The sequence below is a fragment of the Symphalangus syndactylus genome, chromosome 12 (assembly GCF_028878055.3).
Source record: "Symphalangus syndactylus isolate Jambi chromosome 12, NHGRI_mSymSyn1-v2.1_pri, whole genome shotgun sequence".
Lineage (NCBI taxonomy): Eukaryota > Metazoa > Chordata > Mammalia > Primates > Hylobatidae > Symphalangus > Symphalangus syndactylus.
This window is the reverse complement of record NC_072441.2, coordinates 64,050,758-64,074,986: the sequence shown is the minus strand read 5'-3', so window position 1 is coordinate 64,074,986 and position 24,229 is coordinate 64,050,758. Positions and strand designations below refer to the sequence as shown.

At 41.2% G+C, this 24,229-nt stretch overlaps 2 protein-coding genes across 5 annotated transcripts; one reads left to right on the top strand and one right to left on the bottom strand.

The window, feature by feature from the left end:
- Window positions 1–932: 932 nt before the first annotated feature.
- Window positions 933–13,138, bottom strand: ATP5PB (ATP synthase peripheral stalk-membrane subunit b). The gene is made up of 7 exons (XM_063625657.1): window positions 12,863–13,138; window positions 12,571–12,607; window positions 8,114–8,259; window positions 6,235–6,398; window positions 5,736–5,861; window positions 2,930–3,109; window positions 933–1,341 (listed from the first exon to the last, which is right to left on the bottom strand). The coding sequence occupies exons 1-7, from the start codon at window positions 12,900–12,902 to the stop codon at window positions 1,264–1,266; spliced, it is 771 nt and encodes a 256-aa protein (XP_063481727.1). The 5' UTR covers window positions 12,903–13,138; the 3' UTR covers window positions 933–1,263.
- Window positions 13,139–13,170: 32 nt separating this feature from the next.
- On the top strand, window positions 13,171–22,195 carry WDR77 (WD repeat domain 77). Of its 4 annotated transcripts, none has more exons than XM_063625654.1 (10): window positions 13,171–13,380; window positions 13,632–13,817; window positions 14,835–14,976; window positions 15,267–15,316; window positions 18,284–18,354; window positions 18,487–18,541; window positions 19,014–19,085; window positions 19,651–19,759; window positions 20,349–20,417; window positions 21,054–22,195. In XM_063625654.1, exons 1-10 carry the CDS (start codon window positions 13,266–13,268, stop codon window positions 21,211–21,213), a joined length of 1,029 nt encoding a protein of 342 aa, XP_063481724.1. In that variant the 5' UTR covers window positions 13,171–13,265; the 3' UTR covers window positions 21,214–22,195. The 4 variants fall into 4 exon arrangements, with proteins under 4 accessions (XP_063481724.1, XP_063481725.1, XP_063481723.1 ...); XM_063625655.1 differs by having other exon boundaries at window positions 13,246–13,380; window positions 21,060–22,195; XM_063625653.1 differs by having other exon boundaries at window positions 13,246–13,380; window positions 20,313–20,417.
- Window positions 22,196–24,229: the final 2,034 nt, after the last annotated feature.

Sequence of the window (24,229 nt, the reverse complement as noted above, 5' to 3'; positions counted from 1 at the left end):
TCTTCCTTGAAGTCGAATAATATTCCGTTGCATGGATATACTACATTTTGCTTATCCATTCATCTACTGATGGACAATTGGGCTGCTTCTATGTTTTAGCTATTGTGAATAATGGCTGCTATCACCATGGAACACAAGTATCTCTTCAAGACCCTGTTTTTGATGTTTTTGAGTATATATGTCGACTGGGATTGCTGGATCATGGTATTTCCATTTTAATTTTATGAGGAATCACCAATTTTCCATAGTGGCTGTACCATTTCATATTATTTCTACGAACAGTGCACAAGTGTTTCAATTTCTCCACATCCTTGCCAACACTTGTTATTTTCTATGTTCCTGATAGGTGTCTGCTGGATTTTTTTTTCTAGATGGAGTCTAGGTCTGTTGCCCAGGCTGGAGTGCAGAGGCATGATCTCGGCTCACTGCAACCTTTGCCTCCTGGGTTCAAGCAATTCTCCTGCCTCAGCCTCCTGAGTAGCTGGGATTACAGGCGCCTGCCACCATGCCTGGCTAACCTTTTGTATTTTTAGTAGAGATAGGGTTTCACTGTGTTGGCCAGGCTGGTTTCAAACTCCTGACCTCAAGTGATCCGCCTGTCTCGGCCTCCCAAAGTGCAGGGATTACAGGTGTGAGCCACTGTGCCTGGCCTGCTGGATGGATTCTTAAGAGTGATTTTATGACACACTGAGTCCATAATATTTTCTATAGGCATACTACAATAAAGTCAATGATATGAATTGATATATAATACTCCATTTAGTTATTTTAAGAGTACTAGAAAGCTTTACATATCTCATAACCTATCAGCCAGAAATAGTTCGCCACTGAATGGTCTCATAAGCAAGACATTAGTTCAATGACATCTTTAATTTTTACCCATATGACAAAAGCTGAGTATTTCAGAGAATTATACAACTTGAGAAACCTTGTTTCATTCAATTGTCACTTTATTGCAAGATGGTAGAATTAATTACAAATTTAAACTATAACCTGGTAATCTTTAGTCAGGCAGCAAGTTTTTATAAAGGCAAACTGCTTATTCAGAAGTGATCATGGAACAACTCAAAGGCAGAGCAAGAAGCATAAGAAACATCTGACCAGCCGATAGAGATCTCGTTCTCTCACTATATGAAACAAACTTTTCATTTTTAGGAAGGGTAAACTATAACTTCAGTAGACACCAACACAGAAAGACTTTGTCAAATAGTTTCCATTTAGTCAGTCAACTGTTTCTAGCTGTCTCAATTGGGATAGATACATTTACATAACTGGCTGTGCTTGAGCCTTCTTTGCCAGCAGCTTTAGGTCCGCAATGCACTTGGCAATTGTCTCCTTTTCCTGTGATAAGGAAAGAGAAATCTGGTTAGACCTTTCCACAACACAGAAAAGTATAGAGTATAAATAAACATCATTATTCTAAAAGACACCTCCTACCAGACCAGAACCTCAAGATGATTACTGGCTTAACACTATACGGCTACTGGACAGGTTTAGAAGGAAAATTAATTAACAGAGAGGAGATACAATTTATTTTAAGCAAATCCAGGGGGTTAGTTAAAATTCCTTGGCTCACAGCTTTTTTTTTTTTTTTTTTTTGAGATGGAGTCTTGCTCTGTCGCCCAGGCTGGAGTGCAGTGGCGCGATCTCAGCTCACTGCAAGCTCCGCCTCCCAGGTTCCCGCCATTCTCCTGCCTCAGCCTCTCCGAGTAGCTGGGACTAGAGGCGCCCACCACCACACCCGGCTAATTTTTTGTATTTTTAGTACAGACGGGGTTTCACCATGGTCTCGATCTCCTGACCTCGTGATCCGCCCGCCTCGGCCTCCCAAAGTGCTGGGATTACAAGCGTGAGCCACCGTGCCCGGCCTGGCTCACAGCTTTTATGGGTGAAACCTGTATAGAATTTGAGGCCAGATATTCCTGTAACCATCTGCCACTGATGTTGGCTTGTACAACTAACAGTTGCTTGAAAAAGACCAATTCAACAAATATTAGTAATATATAAATGTTAAGAATGAAAATAATTTTTAATCTCTTTTCTAGACTTCTTTTGTATTTTCTAAGTTTCTTAAGCATGTATATTACTTTTATGTAAAAGACAGTTTATCAAAAAAAGAAAAAAACTTTGATAGACACTGTTTTTCTAATCCTATATAGGTTATGCTGAAAACGACCAGAAATACTTAAATGTTATAAACTCGAGAAAGAAAAAAAATCAGGTCATATTAAAGCAAAAATATAAATGAAAAAAAATTAATTCAGTTTAAGCAAATAGCAAACATTTACGTTCAAAGCAGACAAGTTATGCAGGTGAAAAGAAGAAATGGAATGTCATGGAATTAGAAAATGGAAGGGGCTTAGAAATAGCCTTGTTCAGTCTTTTATTTATTTTATTTTTTGAGGCAGGGTCTTGCTCTCTCACCCAGGCTGGAGTGCAATAGTGTGATCACAGCTCACTACAGCCTATGCTTACTGGGCTCAAGACATCCTGTCACCTCAGTCTCCTGAGTAGCTGGAACTACAGGCATTTGTCACTGCACCCAGCTACTTTTTAAATTTTTTTGTAGAGACAGGTTCTCGCTATGTTGCCCAGGTTGGTCTTGAACTCCTGGCCTCAAGCGATCCTCCTGCCTCGCCCTTCCAAAGTGCTGGGATTACAGGCGTGAGCCACCATGCCCAGCCCAGTCTGTTTTATAGAGAAATTAAATATATCAGTTAATGTTACCCAAATTTAAGGAAAGAGAAAAGCCATCCTAACAGGTATGCAGCATCTTCCTGCTTATCACTATCCAGAAAACAAACCGGGGTTACACTGCTACTTCTAGGCTAAAGACTCCTTGCCAGCTATTCCTACCTTAATGAAACATCAGCAGATACTTGTTAAGAGATACCAGTACAACATCAGAACCTACAAAAATGCTGTGTACCTGCTGTGTGGAGATGCTTTGCACCACGTGCTTCTCCACCCAATTTATCATGTGCTCTTGTTCCTTTTGACGCATCATGTTCTGCACAGATATATGATAGTCCAGGCGATTCTTTACTTCCTTATATACTCTATACAGTCGTTCCCGGTAAGTAATTTCCAAAGCCATAGCAATGTTATTCTGGGGCAAAATTAAGAAATGATAAATATTGTTTGTATACTTGAAGGAATACTTCTACTCTGAAGATTCTGCCAGTGAGAATGCCCCACTTCTTTTGTATCTTATGTGAAATTCTTTTATTTAATAGATAATATGTACCTAGAAATTATAACAGCATATGGCAAAACCATATTTAAAAGTGTAAGCTGTATGAAATGTCTCCTTCAGCCTCTCCCATAGGCCATTAACTTCCTGTATTTCCTGTATTCCCTCCCAGAAATATTTAATAAAAATATAGGTATACCCATCAAAATATAGGCATATACACATCACTTTTATTAATTATGACACACAAACCTACCTCAATTTTAAGTTACACTGGATTCTACTATACTGGTATTCCATAATTCATTTTTTGGTACTACAAATAATGGTGCATACACTGTAGATTTGTCTTTGTGTTTATGTCATAATACTTGCTGGATCAAATAACAGTTAACATTTGTAGAGTACTGACTACGCCCTAAACACTCCTGTGTTTAGATTCAATTAAACCTTGTAACCAAACTATGGCATAGTTGTTATAATTGTATCCATTTTGCAGTAAGGAAACTGAGGCAGAAGTTAGGAAACTTGCCCAAGGTTACAGAGCTAATAAACTGTGAAGCCAAGATCAGCATACAGGCAGTAAAGCTACATAAGGCCAAGCTCTTATATATCTCTACTTGGCTAACCCATAGGCATCACAAACCAATGCATACCAAACTGAAGGCTATTGGCAACAAGGCAATCAGAATGACCCTTCAATGACTTTCTCTCAGAGTCCAAGTTAAAGTTCTTATAGGAGCCTAAGGTCTTATATATCATAGTCCCAGGCCACCCTCTATCTCCTTTTATTCTCCTCTGACCAATTCTACTTCAGCTGTATGGGCTTACTTCTCCTTGACTATACCAAGCAAACTTCCAGGTTTAGGGCATTTGAAGCTGTTCTTCCCTCAGCCTGGAACTTATTTCCCCCAAAATCCACATACTTTGCACTATTAGTTCTTTCAGGTCTCTGCTCAAATATCATATTAGAGACATTTCTTGAATGCCCTATAAAAACAGTGACTCCCTCCTCCTGCAATTTTGTAGAAAGGGGGTCTATGTTGCTCAGGCTGGTCTCAAACTCCTGGGCTCAAGTGATCCTCCCGCCTTGGCCTCCCAGTGCTGAGATTACAGGCATGAGCCAATGTGCCTGGCCTGCAATCTTTTTAATACTAGTTTATTTTTCTATCTAGCATTTATTACCTGTTGACATTTGCATCTGTTCAATTATTTATTTTCTGTGCTTCTCCCAAAGGCTGGCTAGAAAATAAGACTCCATGAAGGCAGAAGCTTTTTGTTCTCCACTATATTTTCAGCACTCTGCCTTGATCAGAATATCTACATAGGAAGAACTCAATAAATATCTATCAAGTAAATATAAATAAATAAAAACCTAAATTACTATCATTTGACTCTTAGGAAAAAGCTACATTTTCCAATACGGTTTTTTAAAAAAGCCAAAATATATGTATGCATGCATTCACGTGTGTGTATATGCTATGCAAGAAGCAGGAAGCATTCTCCCTTTGTAACCTAAATATACATGGAATTAACATTTTCTGAGATTTTCAAATATCCACGTGCTTAAGAGTCTTTAGGGATCTTGTTTAAAATAATACAGATTCTTGGATAGCTCCTAAGAACGGTTCTGATTCCGTAAGTCTTGGAAAGGGACAAAAAACTTAACACCAAAGATAACTCTAATCCATATGGTACCGAGACCACATTGGCCAAGATCCTAACTATTTCAGATGCTTACTCTATCTTAGCATCTCATTTCTCATTTTGTTTAATATAAAACTTTGACATAACAGCACCTCACTTTTAAATATTAGCCATAAAGTAAAAGGCTCAAAATAAAAACAGTAATAACAAAATACCTGAACATATTCCTAAAGATTGTTTTGGAAGCTGCATATTTTAGAATCTAATCATGTTCTGACCATGATAAAAAGCTCTACTGCTATCTAAATTTGTTGTGTGTGTGTGTGTGTGTGTGTGTTTCAGAGAGTCTTGCTCTGTTGCCTAGGCTGAAGTGCAGTGGTGGGATCATAGCTAACTCCAGCCTTGACTTCCTGGGTGCAAGCAGTCCTCCTGCCTCACCCTCCTCAAGTCCTAGGATTACAGGTGTGAGCCACTGTGCCCCGCCTGCTTTGTGGATTTAGAATGTACAGTATCAGATTTCCTTACAGCAAAGATGTTAAGATGTTCTTGTAGCAAGTGTGTATGAAATACACAGGATGTATTTTACCTAGCCTTCCTTACACAGTGCATGCCATTTTTAAATCAGCTTTAACTTAATGACTATTTCCTTTGGTGTGGATCCAAAATGTTTTTTTAATAGCTTCTATTGTTTCTAATTTTATAATAATTTGAACTATTTTTCCACTTGACAGTTCTTAAATGTTTGAATAGCCGTGAATGCCAACTCCTACACAAATCTTCTCTTTTCTAAATAAAATATGTTCAATCTATTTAACCATTCTTCATAAAAAATTCTGAATTAAAAAAATGCACACAACAAGTAACTTCATTCTTCCTAGAAACTTCTGAAACCTACCCTTTGCACATCAAAAAGGTAATGACGCTTCTGAACCAGTGCCTGTTGTGACTTCTCCATATCAATTGCATTCTGGATTTGTTGGATGGAAGCCTGCTTCGCCTCTTCTAGTTGGGCAAGTTTTTGCTACAATTGTGATAGCAACAACAAAGATCAGTGAAAGCACAAAGGGTAAAAAAAGGAGACTCATTTCATGCTTCTTCAAAGTTGTATCTCTCATTTGTAAAAACACCCACAAAGAAACATAGAGATGCACAAATCCTTAAAAAGAATTGCCCATAATAACTATACAATATCTTTTGAATGATTAAACTATAGAAAAGCTAAAGTGTTTAGTAGATATAAAAAAATCTCAAATTAGTAACTAACGTTAACACTTATTTGAAGCATTAGATTCATTTCTATATGTTGCTCCCTTAACACTCATATCAAAAATATCACTAGATGACCTTCATATTTCTGCTAGTCTAAAATAGGAAATAAAGTTTATGGTTCTTACCTCATTGAGTTTATCAGCAAAGTCTGCAACAGAGGGACCATATTTTTTAATTCCATAGACCATTATACCTATTACTGATAGGGCAGTGAAGGTCTCTGCGCTAATCACATATATTTCTTTGGATAAAGCGTACAAGATAAGCCCAGTTCCGAGTACATAGGGTCCTAAAAGAAGAAAGAGTTATTTTATGAATGGATATGCTATGCCTAAAAGAGGGAAGATAGAAAGGTACTTCTACATTTGATTAGCTGAAGGCAAAGTAATGACTTAATTAGATTCAAAGACAAAACACTGGATTGGGAAGCAGTATGGTAGAGTTGAAAGAACAAAGATATGGACTCAGGGAAATCTGTAAACTGACTCTACAATTTTAAAGAAACTGAGCAATCTAAATAATCTCTGAATTTAGTTCCTTATTTGTAAAATGGGGACAGTACCTTCTTCAGTCTGATAAATTTGAGAAATAATGTTAAGCACAATCCCCCGCACAGTAAATTAAACTATTCTACAAAGATGTCAGATAACTTTCTGAAGTAATTTGTCCAGCAAAATATACTATTTATTGAATGGGACACTAGACCGGATAAAATTTACACAAGAAACAAGCAAAAAACAACTATAAAGTGATATGTATATAAAAGGATGAATAAATATTAGGATTCTCAACTCCTGTAGCACCTAATTACAATGCTTCAAATATGGCTTTTCCTTTAACCAGGCCATGTGTTCTGAAAGGATGCAAACCATGATTTACATTTCTTTAGTCTTTCCTCCGCGCCTCACAGGATGTAAGGGAGGCCCAGAGCAGGCTTTTAGGAAAGCATTTTACAGTATTTCTGAGAATCATAGGATGGCAGGATGTATCATGAGAATAACAGGGTTACAAACTCAAATACATTTTACCCGGTTTCCCATACAAAGTTCCAACAGTTTTTTTTTTTAATTGCCTTTAATATACAAATTTTAAATATGAATTTGCAAGAAACTTCTATCATATGTAACATTTTTATCACCTACGGAAGTCTGAGGAGACTAACGTTTCTAGCAATTTCAGTTAGGAAAATGCTACTTTAGGTGACTCCAGGGCTAAAAAAAAAAAAAACAATCTTTGGTTTCCAATGTTCCAGTCATAGCAATACTTGGGTATGGGCCAAGAAAGGCAGTACATGTAGTAGAGAGAATCATAAATTTAATCAGGGGACTCTTGCCTTACCCGGCTTCATTTTTATTCGTACCTTTTTCATTATCTAATAGTATATTATACAGTTACTCATTTCTTTATTGTCATCCTACAACAGAAGGTATGTTCCAGGACAGCAGGCATTTAACACTGTTCAACACTGTATGGCTGCAACAGTGCCTGGCATAGAGCAGGCATCAAAAAATTTGATCTACTAACAAACAGAGATAATGCTGTAAAATTAAATTAAAATCCCAAATAAATTTATACCAAAGACAAGTTGGAGCAATCAAATCAATTGCTACAATTTCCTTTTAAAAATAGCTGACTTGCAGCTGCAGGCGGTGGCTCAAGCCTGTAATCCCAGCACTTTGTGGGGCCAAGGTGGGTGGATCCCATGAGCCCAGGAGTTGGAGACCAGCCTGGGCTACATGGTGAAAGTCCGTCTCTACAAAAAAACAGAAAAATGAGCCGGGTGCACGCCAAGTCCCACCTACTCGGGAGGCTGAGGTGGGAGGATGACCTGAGCCTGGGGAGGTGGAGGCTGCCGTGAGCTATGATCTACCACTCCATCCTGGGTGATACAGTAATACCCTGTCTCAAAAAAAAAAAAAAAAAAAAAACCCAAGAAAATCCACCTAACTTGATTTTAGTGGTGCCATCAAAACATATTATCAAAGACTAGGCAAAAATGCTCACCTGTTACACCAGTTTTAGGATAAAGAAACTGGAAGAATTCTTCAGGGATCAGTCCATAACGAACTTTTCCTCCATATTCAGGAAGAGGTGGTACAGGGGCAAGGTGTGGCTGCCCTGTATGAAAGGTCCTTGTTGCCTGCAATACCCTACAGGTAGTAATTGTACAAATGTAAAGCCTGTTTCTTCAAGGAGAATACAATGTATGAATAATTAGCAGAAACAATAAATGGGGTTGATGATTGAGGCAGTTTTCTAACTCTCATAATGGAAAGAGAATGGACTGGGAATAGAAGGTTAGGGTCCAGTAATCAGCTGTGACAACAGCAAAGAATTAATCGCAGACACTTAACCTTCTACCCAATACTGGAATCCTTTCTATCAGCCTTGCAGATCATCTCTCTAGCACTTTGTATGTCTATTAGTAGCACTGAAATATGTAAGAATGTGGATGTGGCAGCCAGATAGACATCTTGAGTTCAAATCCTAGACATGCTCCTTGACTTTGAGTAAAGAACTTAAGCTTTTGTAATTTCAGATTTCTCTCAGTAAAATGGAAATAGAAGATAATACCTTATATGGTTGTTGAGGATTGAGTTAATATATGTAAAGTGCTTAGAATGATGCCTGGCACATGGAAAAGTTCTATGTCAGTGGTTAGCTATTATATGCCTGATGTGTTGTAAGCTCCTGGACCTTTTTGAATACTCTCTTTGATGAGAGTGCTAATCACTATATGTAACAGACTTTTTCAGTACTGGGTAGGTCTAATTATGTTCATCTTTGAAATGAGATGCTACATACATTCTTGGAACCTCAATCCATTCTTAGTTCTAATTTTGCTTTTCTATGTAAGATAACACAAATGTACCTGGGTCAAACATCTGTTCCCTCACAATCCTGATTGCCCATAAGGACTTCTCTGGTTTTGTCTTTTTTTTTTTTTTAAATGAGATATACAGAACTGAATATAATACTCTAAGTATAGTCTAGCCAATTTATTCATCCTACAAATACTTATTGAGAACTTGCTATTGCCAAGTTGTACTGAGCTTGAACAACTGAACTATTATCAATAGTGGATTTGGAAACTATTCTTGTACTAAAGCAGCTTAAGACTACACTTTTAACAGTTACAGCATACTAATGTCTCCTTAAGCTTCTGATGAAATAAAATCTAGTCCCTTTATATCTGCTGTCGTTTAGTCTCCTTCAAGTTTTCAGTGTATTTCTGTCCAACTTCCTACCCTCCATTTCTTCAATCTCTCAAATTTTATCTCCTTGTAATATAAGAATTTACATTATTTCATTTATTTTGGTACAATGCTTATCTTTTGAATATTATTTCTGCCTCCAAATATATTAGCTACCCCACCAGGTTTTAAAATCTGAGAATCACGCTTGAGATTCCTTCATTTACATCAAGGTTTCTCAATTCAGCACTACTGACGCTTGAACTGGATATTTCTTTGTTGTAAGAGGTTGTTCTGTGCATTTTAGAATGTCTGGCAGTATCTTTGTAGCCTTTGTACAATAGATACCAGTAGCCCCTCCCTCCCCAACCCATCCAATGGTAACACTGAAAAATATCTCCAGACATTGCTAAATGTCACCTGCAGGCAAACCACCCCAGGCTAAGAAGCACTGATTTAAATCATAGCACTAAAGGGTATGCTTAGGCTGACAAGTCTCCCTAACTAGCTACCTTAGTTCAAGTCCTTATCACCTCTTGCTTAGTTTAACAATCCAAAACCTGGTCTCTCTGCTTATTTTATTTTTTATTTTTTTGAGACAGAATCTCGCTCTATCACCCAGGCTGGAGCACAGTGGCATGATCTCAGCTCACTGCAACCTCCACCTCACAGGCTCAAGCGATTCTTGTGCCTCAGTCTCCCAAGTAGCTGAGTAGCTGGGATTACAGGCGTGTGCCACCACACCCAGCTATTTTTTTTATTTTTAGGAGAGACAGGGTTTTGCCATGTTGGCCAGGCTAGTCTCAAACTACTGTGATCTGCCGTCTCACCCTCCCGAAGTGCTGAAATTACAGGTGTGAGACACTACACCTGGCCTCTGCTTCTTATTAAATACCCCAACTTAAACCTAGCCCACTCACATTACTGCCAATGTTTCTAAAATGAAAATCTGACTTGAAAACTCAACAAGCTCTCTCCTGCCTACAGAAAACTACTTAATTTAACATACGTAATCTAGTATCTGTCATTTTTTTTTTTTTTTGAGACAAGGTCTCACTCTGTCACCCAGGCTGGAGTGTAGTGGTGCCATCACTGCTCACTAGCAGCCTCCACCTCCTGGGCTCAAGCCATCCTTCCACCTCAGCCTTCCCAATAGCTGGGAGTACAGGCGTACACCACAATGCCCAGCTAATTTAAAAAATTTTTAAAAATTTTTGTTGTTTTGTTTTTATGTTGCCCAGGCTAGTCTCAAACTCCTGGGCTCCAGTGATCCTCCTGCCTTGGCCTTGGGATTATAGGCATGAACCACCACTGTGCCTGGTCCTGCCAAATTTTATAACCTTATCTTCCTTCATTCTCTTACTCTCCTGGAATTACTTAACAGCTCTCAAAAACAAACGAAGAAACACCACAAAAAAATTGCCTTATGCTGCTCCTTCTGTCTTGTATGCCCTTCATACCATGACTTCATAGCAATGACTATCAAGACCAATCAGGAACAGTGACTACCAAGACCAATCAGCCTCCAGATTTGTAAAGCCCTCCCCCCATTTTGGGCTAACATTCATTCTTTTAATCAACAAAACATTTACTGACTTTCTACTAATGCTAGGCACCGATAACATGGCAATGAACAAAGCTCCAGCCTTCAACATTCTAGTGGGGGTATGGGAATTTTGTATCTCCATACAAAATTTCAGGCAGCTGTAAGTGCTATGAAGAAAAACTGAGCAAGGTAAGGGGATAGGGAGCAACAAAATGGGGAAGAGTTTTTTGGTAGGCAGTCAGATGACATCTGACCCAGTGATCTGGGGAAGAGAGAAGAGCAAGTAGAAAGATACCGAGGCAAGAATGTGCTTGGTAGTTTTCAGACGAACACCAAGGTTGGAGAATGAGCTAAAAAGAGAACACAAGGAGACGGTGTCAAGAGACAGGACGGGATCAATTCATGTTGGACCTTCTGGGTTATGCTAAGTTTGGATTTTATTCAAGTGGGATGGGGAGCTTTGGAAGGTCTTGGTGGGAGATTGACATAATCCTCCTGGCTATTATGAGAATGGGCTGTAATGGGACAAGAACAGAGATGCAAGACTAATTAAGAGACTACTAAAATACCTAGGTGAAAGTTTACGGTGGTTCCTACTTTAGCGGTAGTGGAAGCAGCAGTCAGAGTCCAAATTTCTAGAGGAAGAGCCTTGCTGAGGTACTGGACATGGAGTGTGAAAGAAAACCAAGGATATTCCTTGTATCTTGTAAATATAAGTTATTTACTACTGGTATTACAATTATTTGTTTACAAGTCTGTATGGGGTCCTTTTTCTTCTAAGTTGGAAGCAGTCAATTATAGCCTTACTTTTTGCATACATGAGACTTAATTATAGATAAGACCACTTTTTCGAGTCCATTTTTTTTCAATTTTAGTTACTGTATTTTGCAAGCTTTAGAACTAAGTTTGGAAGTAAAAAGAAGAATCTCTAGGAAAATGGACATGTCTTATGGAACAATTTTAACGGTAACAGCTGCTAAATTTACTAAGCACACACCAGGTACCAAGAACTGTTTTTGAGTTTCACAGAAATTGTCTCTTAATTCTCAAAAGCCACAATGCACTATTATCGCCATTTTGTAGATGAGGAAATCGAGGTCACACAGCCAGTAAGTGGAGGGGCCAGGGACCCTGTACTGGCTGTGGAGCCCTCACTCTAAACCAATACTCTTAAGGTGCCTCCCATTCCTAGACTGTGAGCTCCATGAGGGCAGGTAATTAGCCATACTCATTCTTGTATCCTTGGTTATGTGTTTAGGCAACATAAATATTTACTGAATCAATGAATGATTTCTCTGATTGTTATCATATGGCAGCAAAAAACTAGATATCTGGGAAACCGACTGCAAACAACATGCTTTACTGTTTTATTGAACAAAATTTGTTCTTGGGTATGTAATCTACTCCGATTCAGGCTGTGGAAGCTACATGTCATAAGGTCCCAAGGGAAGGTCACAAAAGAGAGGGGCGGGTATAGAAGACAGCAAAACCAATTTCTAGTTTAGTTAGAATACGTTACTTATCCTGTTAAAATCTTGGTCATTAGGTGATATAAGAGCATTGCTGGCAGTTACAGAAACAAATGTCTTGTCTGAAAGAGGGTTTAAGTGTCCTAAAATTATCGGAAATAAATTTCTGACCTAAAGCTAAGGGGGTGGGGGCAGGAATCGAGAAATAAAAGTAAAAACAAAGACGAAAGGGAGCATTATCCTCACACTTACCCTGGACCTAGGAAGGCTGCATTCTTCAGAGAGGGGGCTGCAGATAGACAAGGCGAAGGTCAGCAAAGTCAAATGAAATCTGGTTTGCCCCTTCCTCATCCCCGCCAGGCTCTATCACTAAGGCTATGTACTCCTCTTTCCCGTCCCTCAAGACCCCACGCTCCCTTCCGAGCTGCACTGACCACTCGCCGCTCAGGCCCGTGTCGCTGCGCCCTTCTCCCCTCCCTGTCACCCCTAGATTCGCTTCTTTCCAATCACTCTGATAGTCCAGAGCAGGGTCTATACCCCTCACCCGCTGTGGCGGCGGCGGAAAGTACCACCCGGGACAGCATGGCCAACGAAGGTCCAGGTAGCAATCTTAGCGTCCCTGTGACCCCGATAGGAGAATCTGTTAGGGCAGGAGCAAGATGGCCGCTCACAAATCTCGCGAGATGAAAATTTTGTACTCTTCCTACAACTTTCCTCGAGAGATTTTTTAAAAAAAAATTATCGCGAGAAGAGGCAAGTAACGCTGAGAACCTATCGCAGGAGGGTGACAGCCGGAAAGCAGGATGGAGCCATAGAAGCAATTCTCGCGATAAGTAGCCTCGGGAGAGGGGCGGAGGCTCAGAGGCGCACCACGTGGGATTTGCTGTAGGAGGTGAGTCTGCGGCCGGCGTCCGGTTTGAGTCTAGGTTGGAGTTGGAACCGTGGAGATGCGGAAGGAAACCCCACCCCCGCTAGTGCCCCAGGCGGCCCGGGAGTGGAATCTTCCCCCTAACGCGCCCGCCTGCATGGAACGGCAGTTGGAGGCTGCGCGGTACCGGTCCGGTGAGCCGAGATCCCGGGCCTGGGAGCTCCCTTACCCCGGCCCAGGGCGCCCCTCCCCGGAGACTGACCCTCCCAGCCCATCCCCGCCCTGCATGTTATCCTGACCCCTGGGTCGCGTCGCCGAGCTGTCCCTAGCCCTGCCCCGCGTTCCTGAGCGCAGATCCAGACCCGGCCCGAACGCTGTTCTGTGCGGCCTCCATGGAGGCGAGCCCTTCTACCCTTCACGCGCTGACAGCTTGTACCCCCCGTAGATGGGGCGCTTCTCCTCGGGGCCTCCAGCCTGAGTGGCCGCTGCTGGGCCGGCTCCCTCTGGCTTTTTAAGGACCCCTGTGCCGCCCCCAACGAAGGCTTCTGCTCCGCCGGAGTCCAAACGGAGGCTGGAGTGGCTGACCTCACTTGGGTTGGGGAGAGAGGTATTCTAGTGGCCTCCGATTCAGGTGAGTCACTTTCCCCTCATCCACCCCCCACCCCCCCACCCCCGGGTGGAACGGTAGAATGGAGGCTTGGGGTACGGGTAGGGTTGAGCTCAATCTAATGTCCTATACTCATTGCCTGAGAGTGTTGGCCCCGAATGCAAACTTTTGTGTAGGTGGGAAATACCTTTTCTAAAATTCTAAATTGTCTGGTGAGATTTCCTAGAAAAATCCGTAACAAAATTAAGCAACGGATTGGAAACATTTTTCTTCTGTGTAACCAAGCATAATCTTGATTTTAAGATGACACCGAAGCCAATCTGTGCTACGTGTCTCTTCCCATTTCTTACCGCTTTCTTGTCTTCATTCTGCCTTCTTTGTGTTGACTGTTAGGCTTAGCGATGCAGGCTTTGGCATTTTTTTTTTTTTTTAATCAGAATTTGGAAGTTGGCCGGCATTGCATGAAAGTTTAAAAGTCCCACTTTTTGATAGATTTAACCTCTCTGACAGTTGAGCTCGAACACTACATAATCAAGACAACTTTTGGCGGATTCTCTATACTTAACCAGTCACTGTGCAAGACGTTCAATTATTCAACATATTTTTAAAGACTCTGCAAGACATTTATTCAACTAGTTCAGCAAACACTTACTAGTGTCCAAATAATGGGGAAGTGTTAACATCACTGGATAGTGTGCCGCTTAAACAGTTGTGGAAACTTCATTCTTGTCCCCTTGCAGCTCATTTTCCATTATTCTCTCACTAAAAGCAGATAATGAATTTTACAGACTGTTCCAGCTTTGTCTTTTTCTAGAAGCTTTTTGCACCTACTTGTCTGGGCTGTCATTAGGAAAACAGTAACGCAGAATAAAGTCAAAGGCTTAGAAATTAGCTAAACTCTCCAATGATGTGGACTTTGCTTTTACAGGAATAACTAACTTACTTTGTTAATTTAGTGACAAATGGCTCTTTGAATCCTAGAAGTGAATTACTGCCTTGGTATAATCCAAGCTCATATTTTCCTTACTCTACCCCCAACAGGTGCTGTTGAATTGTGGGAACTAGATGAGAATGAGACACTTATTGTCAGCAAGTTCTGCAAGTATGAGCATGATGACATTGTGTCTACAGTCAGTGTCTTGAGCTCTGGCACACAAGCTGTCAGTGGTAGCAAAGACTTCTGGTGGGTCCCTGTTCTCATTGCTCCTGTCTCTAAGCCTCCTGTGGGTGCCTTTCCTATCCCGTTAACCTCATTAGGTAACATTTCGGGCTTATTCTAAGAATCCAGTGACTTATTTTAGCATGTCTATAAGGTTTCCTTAGGGATTTTGCAGTCCATTGTAAGTAGACCATAGCAGCAGTCCAGGAGGCAAAGACTTGGGGAATGTTGATTACAGGAAGTTCTTGTTTGAACACGTTTTTATGTTGATAGTGTAGGTCAAGATTAAATGTCTGTTTGCTTTTGCTTCTTAGCATCAAGGTTTGGGACCTTGCTCAGCAGGTGGTACTGAATTCATACCGAGGTGAGTATTCTTTCATTTTTAGCGCTGGTGTTAGCTGTTGTGTTTTTGGACATTTTGAACTTTGCTTTGATGTTAGGAGCAGCAATTCCATGTTCTGATAGTTTTCTTGTAAAACAATAGTCAGGCTCCAGTATCTACCCCTTGTCCTTTTCTCAATTTCCTTGTTTCTTTCTTTTTTTTTTTTTAATTCGACTAGTCAAGTGCAGTAGTGAAAAGGGAGGAAAGAATAGAACAAGGAGTTTAATCTGTAACTGACTGAACAATCAATTGAGATAACTCGCTACCTTCAGATCAGCCAGTTTCCCTGTTTCTACTGATGGCCTCACCACCTTGGCAACACAGGGCTCAAACTCTTGGTCCTTTTCCACCCCTTCTGTTTTCCCACCATCCGTTGGCCACTAAGTTCTTTTTAGTCTTTTCCACTGGTCAGTCACCTTCCTGTCCATTTCTATGCCCGTATTCGCTTTCAGGCTTTACCTTACACAGGCAGTGGCACTCATCTCTCCACTAGCAATCTAGCTCTTTTAGTCTTTTATTAGTTTCTTGTGGCCTGTGGATTAAAATCCCATTTTCTTGTCGTGGCATTGAAGCCCTTTTACTCCATTTCCTCTCTTCAAGCTTACTAGATGCTTGACATTCTTGAGGGATAAATCTTGAGACTTTTAAATCTTGAACTTTTGAGTATTTACCTTCATAAAATGTTTGTTTTCTGGTGAGAACCATTACTTTTTTAATGCCCCTCTTTCTGCTCACTTTCATTAACAGCACTAGTAGTTGACTTTATCTTGGGAGCCATTCTTTGTGAAGATAATGTCTACAGCCTTAATGTGTGCATGGTTCCAAGATTTAGATGCTGGGTGATCACTGTGGTTCTCTGAATGGCTAAGTGCCTTTCCCTGCCATTTCTTACTTCAAAGTACATGATTAAGTTATAGGCCAGAGAAATCACAGACTCATATCCAAGATCCAGTATCCTGGACCTTCAGGGTCACTTGCAAATAGTTTTACAATAATGTTGAATGCCCAACTGTGCGCAGTGGCTCATGCCTGTAATCCCAGCACTTTGGGAGGCTGAGGCGGGTGGATCATATGAAGCCTAGGAGTTAGAGACTAGTCTGGCCAACATGCCGAAACCTTGACTCTACTAAAAAATACAAAAATTAGCCAGGCGTAGTGGTGCACATCTGTAATCCCAGCTACTTGGGAGGCTGAGGCCCGAGAATCGCTTGAACCCTGGAGGCGGAGGTTGCAGTGAGTTGAGATCACGCCACTGCACTCCAGCCTGGGCGATAGAGTGAAACTGTCTCAGGGAAAAGAAAAGTCAATGCCCTATGTCTATTATATTTGCTTTTTATTTCTTAGACATATGATATGCTTTCCTGGTTAATGCTAACTCTTTTTCAGCATTTCTACCATGCAGCCTTTTTGTTAGTTCTTTGTGTTTGTGTCTTATACCCCCTGCTGAATTCCAAATCCCGTATTATTTTTCAATTTTTTGTAGAGAGTCTTGCTATGTTGCCCAGGCTGGTCTCAAATTCCTGGGTTCAAGTGATCTCCTGCCTTGGCCTCCCAAAGTGCTAAGAGATACAGGCATGAGCCACTGCACCCTGCCCCAAAACCTTTGAGGGTAGAGGAACCATGTATTCTTCATCTTTTGTACACCACCATGGTGCTTGTCCCAGAGCTTTGCTTTTTTCAAGTGAGCAATAAATTCCTTTTCTTACTTCTTATCCTGTTGGCTTTCTGTGAATTCTAGGGCTAGGAAAGAACTATGGAAGCTGTTTTAATTCCATCCTTCTGCTTCAGGGAAGGGCCACATTCAGACTACCTGGGAAAGTCTGGTAAAATGACTGTAGAAAAGATTTCCACAGTTTCTAATTAACATGTAGGAGTGACTTTAAAGTTTTTTACATGTAGACCTCCTAAAACAATTTTGAAAATCTGTGCTGCCTGATACATTTTTAAATTGATACCTAAAAAAATTTATTTCAGTAGTTGCAGAGAAGGTAATTTCTGGCATATAATTTATTGTATACTTATTTCAAGCATATATTTGTCAAAATTTTAGATTCGCAGGTTAACCCTACTTAGTTTGTACGAATGTCTACCAAATAGCCTAATTGGCAAAAGCCAATCTGCATTGTAAAGCCAGTGGACCAAGTTAGACTAAATTTTCTGTCAGAAAAAGTCTGACTTTGTTTTTAAATTCAGATAAAGTTGTTGAATATGTCCTTATCACAATGATCTACTATATTTTTTAGTTCTCATTATTAGACAGAAACGAAGTTAAGTCACAGAGCCATACTTGTGTTTGTGGTGTGACTGAAACAAGATCAGCCCCCTTCATTGAATTTTACCTAGATGCTCTTTCTTTTTGCTCTTTGGTTCTTACGGAAAAGCCCCTTTTGTCCCTTAGTTTAGAACCCTTGTATTTTTATACCCCTGAGCATTGTACCATGGAAAGATCTGGGATGAATGACAGGTATGTGTTGTTTCTATAAAGTGGGAGAAACGTGATTGAAAATAGAGGCAGTTCAATTTTAAGAAAGAGAGCATTAGAGAAATTGGCTCTCTTAATGCTATTAGCGCCCAGAACTCCCTCAAAAGTTTTTGTATACTACTTGGAGGTGTGTGTACTCCAGTATGAAGACTGCTATTCTAAAATTATTTAGCCCTCACATCTAGGATGCCTTAACTGGAAATTCCTTTGTTACTCTTACTAAGCCCCTAATTTCTCATTCATTGTCTTTACTAATACATTTTTTTTTACAAGGCTTTTTAGGTTTTATAAGTCTATAAACTTCTCCTCTTAGCTTTTGTCTAATCCATAATCTCCCACAAAATTTGTTAAATTGCATCATGAGACCAGCCCTCCCTCCCTCCTGCCCCTTGATTATTCCTGGGCTGGCCCTCTTGTAATGCTTCAGCTTGTTTTCTATCATATTTCTCTTTCTGTGTCCTTTATAGCTCATGCTGCTCAGGTCACTTGTGTTGCTGCCTCTCCTCACAAGGACTCTGTGTTTCTTTCATGCAGCGAGGTAAGAGATAGCTCCTTCTTCCCTAAACACACTCCAGCCCTCCATAGGCCAAAGTCTCTAGTGTGGAGACTTTCTGGCCTGCAGCTGCTCCTTTGGATTGTGAAATCCTTTTTCTGTTCTGCCTTCCTCTAGGACAATAGAATTTTACTCTGGGATACCCGTTGTCCCAAGCCAGCATCACAGATTGGTGAGTCTGAGATTCATTGGTTGGAGAATAGTACTTGGAACCCTGACAGAAGAGACTTTCTTTGGCCAGTGTCAAGGCATAGTTGCTAGATGCCCAGTGTAGTTACTGTGACATGAGTGACATAATCTCCTTCTTTTCCAGTGAGGCTCTGCTAACCCCGTTCTGTGCAATGAATACCAAGAGGAAGGGCCAGTTCCTGGGTGGGTGATTTACTTTATTAGATGGGAGGACAAAGGGGCCAGAATTGTTATCTTCATGATTTGTGCCTGAAACTTGCCTGTGACTCATGTCCAGAAAGGGCAGGAGGCTGGTGGATAAATAGTTATGAGGCTCAAGGATGAGGACACTGCTGCCTTAGCAGGGTTTGGGAAATCAAATAAAGGTGCTCCCAGGATTTAGAGTGATATCATCTGAGAAACTGCTTCTCCTGTACTCTTGAGTTTTGGTCCAGACCCTCATCTCTCCTTTGCAGGCTGCAGTGCACCTGGCTACCTTCCTACCTCACTGGCTTGGCATCCTCAGCAAAGTGAAGTCTTTGTCTTTGGTAAGGCAGCATGTCAGACTTCATATTGACTCTGGGAAAGGGGAGGAGGAAAGAGAAAGAGCTGACTCCACAACGCATAAGGCCCTTGTTGCTCAGTCTTAGCCCTCATGGACACTAGATGAGTTATGAATTGAGGGTGGGGAGGTGGGGTGATGCCAATGTAGTTTTAGTGTAGCTTTGGAGAACATGATTATTTTCCCAGTGGATTTGATTTTTGATTGATTGATTGATCCAGTGTCTGTATTCTGGGCATGGCTATAAGTCAGTGAGCCACAAAGCAAGTGGATTGCTATATAGTGAATTCTGTTCTGCTGTGGGTAGGTGTAGAGCTATCGTGGTCATGAGGCTGTGTATATGGTGACGTAGTTTGTGGTTAAAATAATAACTGCTTCATTCATTAACTTAATTTTCACAATCATCCAGTGACTTATTATTCCTACTTTGCAAAAGAGAAAACTGATGCTCAGTATAGTTAACTTTTCCAAGCTTGAGGAACTAGGATTCAAATCTTTGGCACCAAAGTCCATGCTCTTAATCACTATGACATGTTCCTTCTCTTCTACAGGTGATGAGAATGGGACAGTCTCCCTTGTGGACACCAAGAGTACAAGCTGTGTCCTGAGCTCAGCTGTACACTCCCAGTGTGTCACTGGGCTGGTGTTCTCCCCACACAGGTACTGTTCTTTGTCATCAGGGGCCTGATGGGTATAAATGGGAACAGTGAGGGTGTGTGTGTATGTTTTCAAAGCGTTAGCTGATGAAGTAGTTCCTTAAAGCAGACAGTGTTCTAGCTGAGGTTTCGGAACATCAAAGATCTCTTAAGTGTGAAGTGGAATCCTTTGGGAATCAAAGGATTTTTTCAGATTAGATAGTTTCTGTCTGAAATGGCTAAAATGTGATCTCATTCCTGCCCAACACCCAAAATGGTTAATATTTTGGGGATATTTGGGATATATTGGGGATATTTGGGATTCTAGGACTGTGAGACTGGAAAAGCCTGTGTTTCTGGATTATTGCTGAAGCTATAGAGAGGGACCAGAAGGGGTGGTTAGTTGCCAGGATGGTTGTCAACCCTAACTTTGCTTCATTTCCCTCATCTTTGCTTGAAACTTTTAGTGTGGACCTGTAGTAGCCAGATTAGCAAAAGTGGGAATCAGGCTGCCTTTCCTGGGTCACTTTACAGTGGCGGTGGGGCCGGCCCAGTTAAGGTTTTGTCTTGGGATCCAGGCTTGACCTTTCACAACCCTCTCCTCCCACTGATAGTGTTCCCTTCCTGGCCTCTCTCAGTGAAGACTGCTCACTTGCTGTGCTGGACTCAAGCCTTTCTGAGGTGTAAGTGTGAAGTGGAATCCTTTGGGAATCAGGGAAGGGGAGCAGTGGGTGGGCGAGTCATTTTCCTCTTCAGAAAAGTGTGTTGTGCTTTTGGAGAACAGATTCTCCATCTGTATCCGAAGGGACTTGGTAATGGAAGCAGGCTGGCTGTTGACCCTCTCCATTCCTGGGGCACATTCACAACCCCAAGGACAAGCCCTGTCCTTGGCAGAGGGAGGAGTAGGTGGAATTTTTAAGTCTAGCACTCTAGCCCTCTCCCGCAAGGGGGCGGCAGTCTACCCTTTCACATAAAGAACGGCATATGAAATGCAGCCTGCTTGCTGTAGGGTAAAAGGCAGCACCTGGAAGACCTGAGTTGTACTTCCCTCCTTGCTGTGATTTGCTGCCTGTTACTGCCCCACATCACTGTCTTGTTCTATCCAGCATTTCTTCATCTATGAAAATAGAGGACTGGATTGGATGACTGATGACATCCACTGTGGATAGCTACACTGCTATCCTGGCGATGAGGCCATACAGTTGGTGAAATGTGTGTAACACACCCTAAAAATGTGCCCCAGATGTGTTGGGCTCTCTTGTTTCTCCAGGTCTGCTTTTCTTGTCTCTACTCTGCCCGACTTTTTTTCTTTCTTCTAGGTTTAGAAGCCGAGCCCACAGAGACTTTGTGAGAGATGCGACTTGGTCCCCGCTCAATCACTCCCTGCTTACCACAGTGGGCTGGGACCATCAGGTCGTCCACCACATTGTGCCCACAGAACCTCTCCCAGCCCCTGGACCTGCGAGTGTTACTGAGTAGATTGGATTTAAGACAAAAAGCAAGTCCCCCATGAGTGTCCACTTCTTTGCCCTGCCCTGTCAGCTTGTGAGACAACACAGGAGCCTTCTATAGTATGTTGATATGCTAGATCTGTGCCGTTAATAGGCATCGTCCCTCAGCCTGAGGGAGGCTGGATTCTGGGTTCCTGTAGTCACAGGGAGGAAAAGCTTTCTTAAAAATGGACATGTATGTGTGTGTGAGTGTGTGTGTAGATCTGTAGTTTTTGGTAGTGGCAGGAATAAAAAAAATCCATCCTACATCTTCCCTAAGCACTGCCTCTCTCTCACCCCCCAAAACAAGTTGACGAAAGGGTTTTATGCTTCCCATGTAGCTGTCTATGAGGAATTAGCCGTGTCTGGGTGGGTTATGGGATGTGGGCATCCCTGGGTTCTTGGAAGCAGCTCTTATGCTACTCATAGAGATGGGATTGATTTTATTTTTTTATGGTGCTTAATTCACCATTATGAGAAATGCTTCCAGTCACAAAAATGCAGCCCAGCTCACTCTGAGGAAGAAGCAGGACTTGGTACGGTTTTACACAACTCCTTACCATTCAACTGAATCAGAAATCCATTTTCTGGCTGAATAAAAAGTTTGGCTTGCCTGTGTAATGCCCACTCCCTTCCCCCCAGCTCCCTAGTGATGGGACGTATATGAGAGAGGAGTGTTTTTCTATCATAGACACCATAGGGGAAAGTTTGGTGATTAAGTAGAGCTTAAAGGCGTTTCAAATAAGTTAGAAAACTGATACAGACTGTTGAGAAATCTTTGCCACTTTTCCCACTCCAAAACAGCCTGGGGCCTGACATCTTCTGCCCTGGGCCCCTTTCTCTTGATGTGGAAAGTCTGAATGCAGTATTTATAGACTTCTAAGGTTTTAAAATCCAGTATCAAGAAGAAAATCAGAAATACTGGTTGGTGAAATAAAGAGTTTAGGCATTGTTGGCCTGCCTTTTTTGAAGCATGTGTGTTATGTGTAGTTAGACATATTTCACGTATGTGAGTCATCATGGTGTCGGTCTTGTAGACCATTATTATTCCTGTGCTTCCCCAGCTTCCCAAAGTAGCTAGTTAGAACTTAAGGTAAACATTTATTATTGGGTTGGTGGAGTGGATATTGCCAGTTAGGAGTCATGGATCAATTACTGATTATATTGAAACTATAATCAATTATGTACTTTTGAGCTTTGCAGGTTCAATTTAGGTAAAAATCACATTATGAAACTGGGAAAGTCTGAAGGAATATGGGCAAAATATTTCTCAGCAAAGCTTCCATGCTTCACCCTTGACATGATTACCCTTGAGTAAAACATGGGAATTTGTAGTTGTGTGATCTTCTGGTGTTGATGTGGAGTAGGAAAGTCTTGCATCATTTTTATAATGTGGGAGGAAATAGAATGGGTAGGTACAATCACTTAAGTTCTGCCTCTCAAAGATAAAACTTTAATTTTGTGGACATTTAGAGAAAGTAAGGGGTGGGGGAGCTTGAGGTGAGTAGGAATTTGCGTAGCCCTTTTCTTCCTGGACTTAAGAATGATGGAGAAAAAACTCAGTGAAAGAGATAAGAAAGGAAATGTGTGTATGTGTCAAGGTGGTTACAATATGGAAGGAAAGCATAGGTTTTTTTTTTCTTTTTTTTGAGATGGAGTTTCACTCTTGCTGCCCAGGCTAGTGTGCAGTGGCATGATCTTGGCTCACTGCAACCTTCGCCTCCTGGGTTCAAGCGATTCTCCTGTCTCAGCCTCTTGAGTAGCTGGGATTACAGGCACCCACCACCATGCCCAGCTAATTTTTGTGTGTTTAGTAGAGACAGGGTTTCACCATGTTAGCCAGGCTGGTCTCGAACTCCTGACCTCAGGTGATCTGCCTGCCTTGGCCTCCCAAAGTGCTGAGATTACAGGCATGAGCCACCGTGCCTGACCAGAAAGCATGGTTTTTGAAGGACCATATTTTATTGTAAAAAAATGTTTTGGTTCAGATAGATCTGTGCTGATGAGAGTAATTCACATCTATCAGTGACCACCACCAAGATATTTATAAACCTTCTCAAATACAGTAGGAAGAACAACGAGCACAATTTTGGGTAAGTGTATATGTTGCAGTGAACAAAGAAGATAGTTTAAAATAAAAGACGACCACAGAATAATTAGAAATGGTACTGTCACATGTGGGGTGATTTGCTAGGTCCTTCACTTGAGGATAGTTTTAGTAGAGTGAGTGCAGAGCTGATGACAGGTAGAAATGAGATCAATCTATTTGTTTAAAAATATACAAATATTTTGCATTTAATTTCATTGGTTAAAATGTCTTAACATTAGAGTAAACCCATTTCCCTATCTACATCCTTACTCTGAAGTCCACTAATCAAACCTACTCTTCCACGGCTGTTCTCTGGTCCACCAAGGGCTATGAGGCTCACCCATTGGATGGTGCTCAGAACCACAAAGAATACTGAAGAAGGCTTGCCTGTGATTTCAGGTGGCATCAGACACTGGGCTAATTTTCAAGGTGTCTCTCCTTCCCAACACGACAGTTGGAGTCTGGTTCTTTAATAAATAGCTATATGGACCTTACTTACTGGTTCACAATCATATTATAGCAGCAGAAACACCCAAGCTGTAACTGCTGTGGGCCTCCAGCCATGTTTCCTCCAGATAGCATGTTAGAAAGGACAGGAGATTTTAAAAATCAGATTGAACTTCAGAGGGCTCCAAAACTTCTTGCCACATCTAGACCTGAAAGTAAAGAGCTCTGATTATTAAGAGGCAGATTCTTGTTGCATTTGGACAGCATGAGTAATGGTCACACTGAACATATTAGAATCAGTTGTGAAATTGATTTTGTTTCAAAAAAGGATATGCAAGCTGTAGTCTCAATTTTGAGTTAATTGAAATTTCTCAAGAACTTCATCAACAGCTCACACGATACAGTTTTGGAAGAGTAAACAAGGTAAGCAGACAACTCTGGGACCCCAAACACATTTTCTTTTTTAGTT

Coding starts and splice junctions, on each gene's coding strand:
- WDR77 (XM_063625653.1), top strand. CDS start 13,266: ATGCGGAAGGAAACCCCACCCCCGCTAGTGCCCCAGGCGGCCCGGGAG. Junction 19,760..20,312: donor CTGGTGTTCTCCCCACACAG/GTACTGTTCTTT, acceptor CTTGGGATCCAG/GCTTGACCTTTCACAACCCT. Junction 20,418..21,053: donor GACTCAAGCCTTTCTGAGGT/GTAAGTGTGAAG, acceptor TCTTTCTTCTAG/GTTTAGAAGCCGAGCCCACA.
- ATP5PB (XM_063625657.1), bottom strand. CDS start 12,902: ATGCTGTCCCGGGTGGTACTTTCCGCCGCCGCCACAGCGG. Junction 8,260..12,570: donor GCAGCCTTCCTAGGTCCAGG/GTAAGTGTGAGG, acceptor TACTACCTGTAG/GGTATTGCAGGCAACAAGGA. Junction 5,862..6,234: donor TTGCTGATAAACTCAATGAG/GTAAGAACCATA, acceptor TCACAATTGTAG/CAAAAACTTGCCCAACTAGA.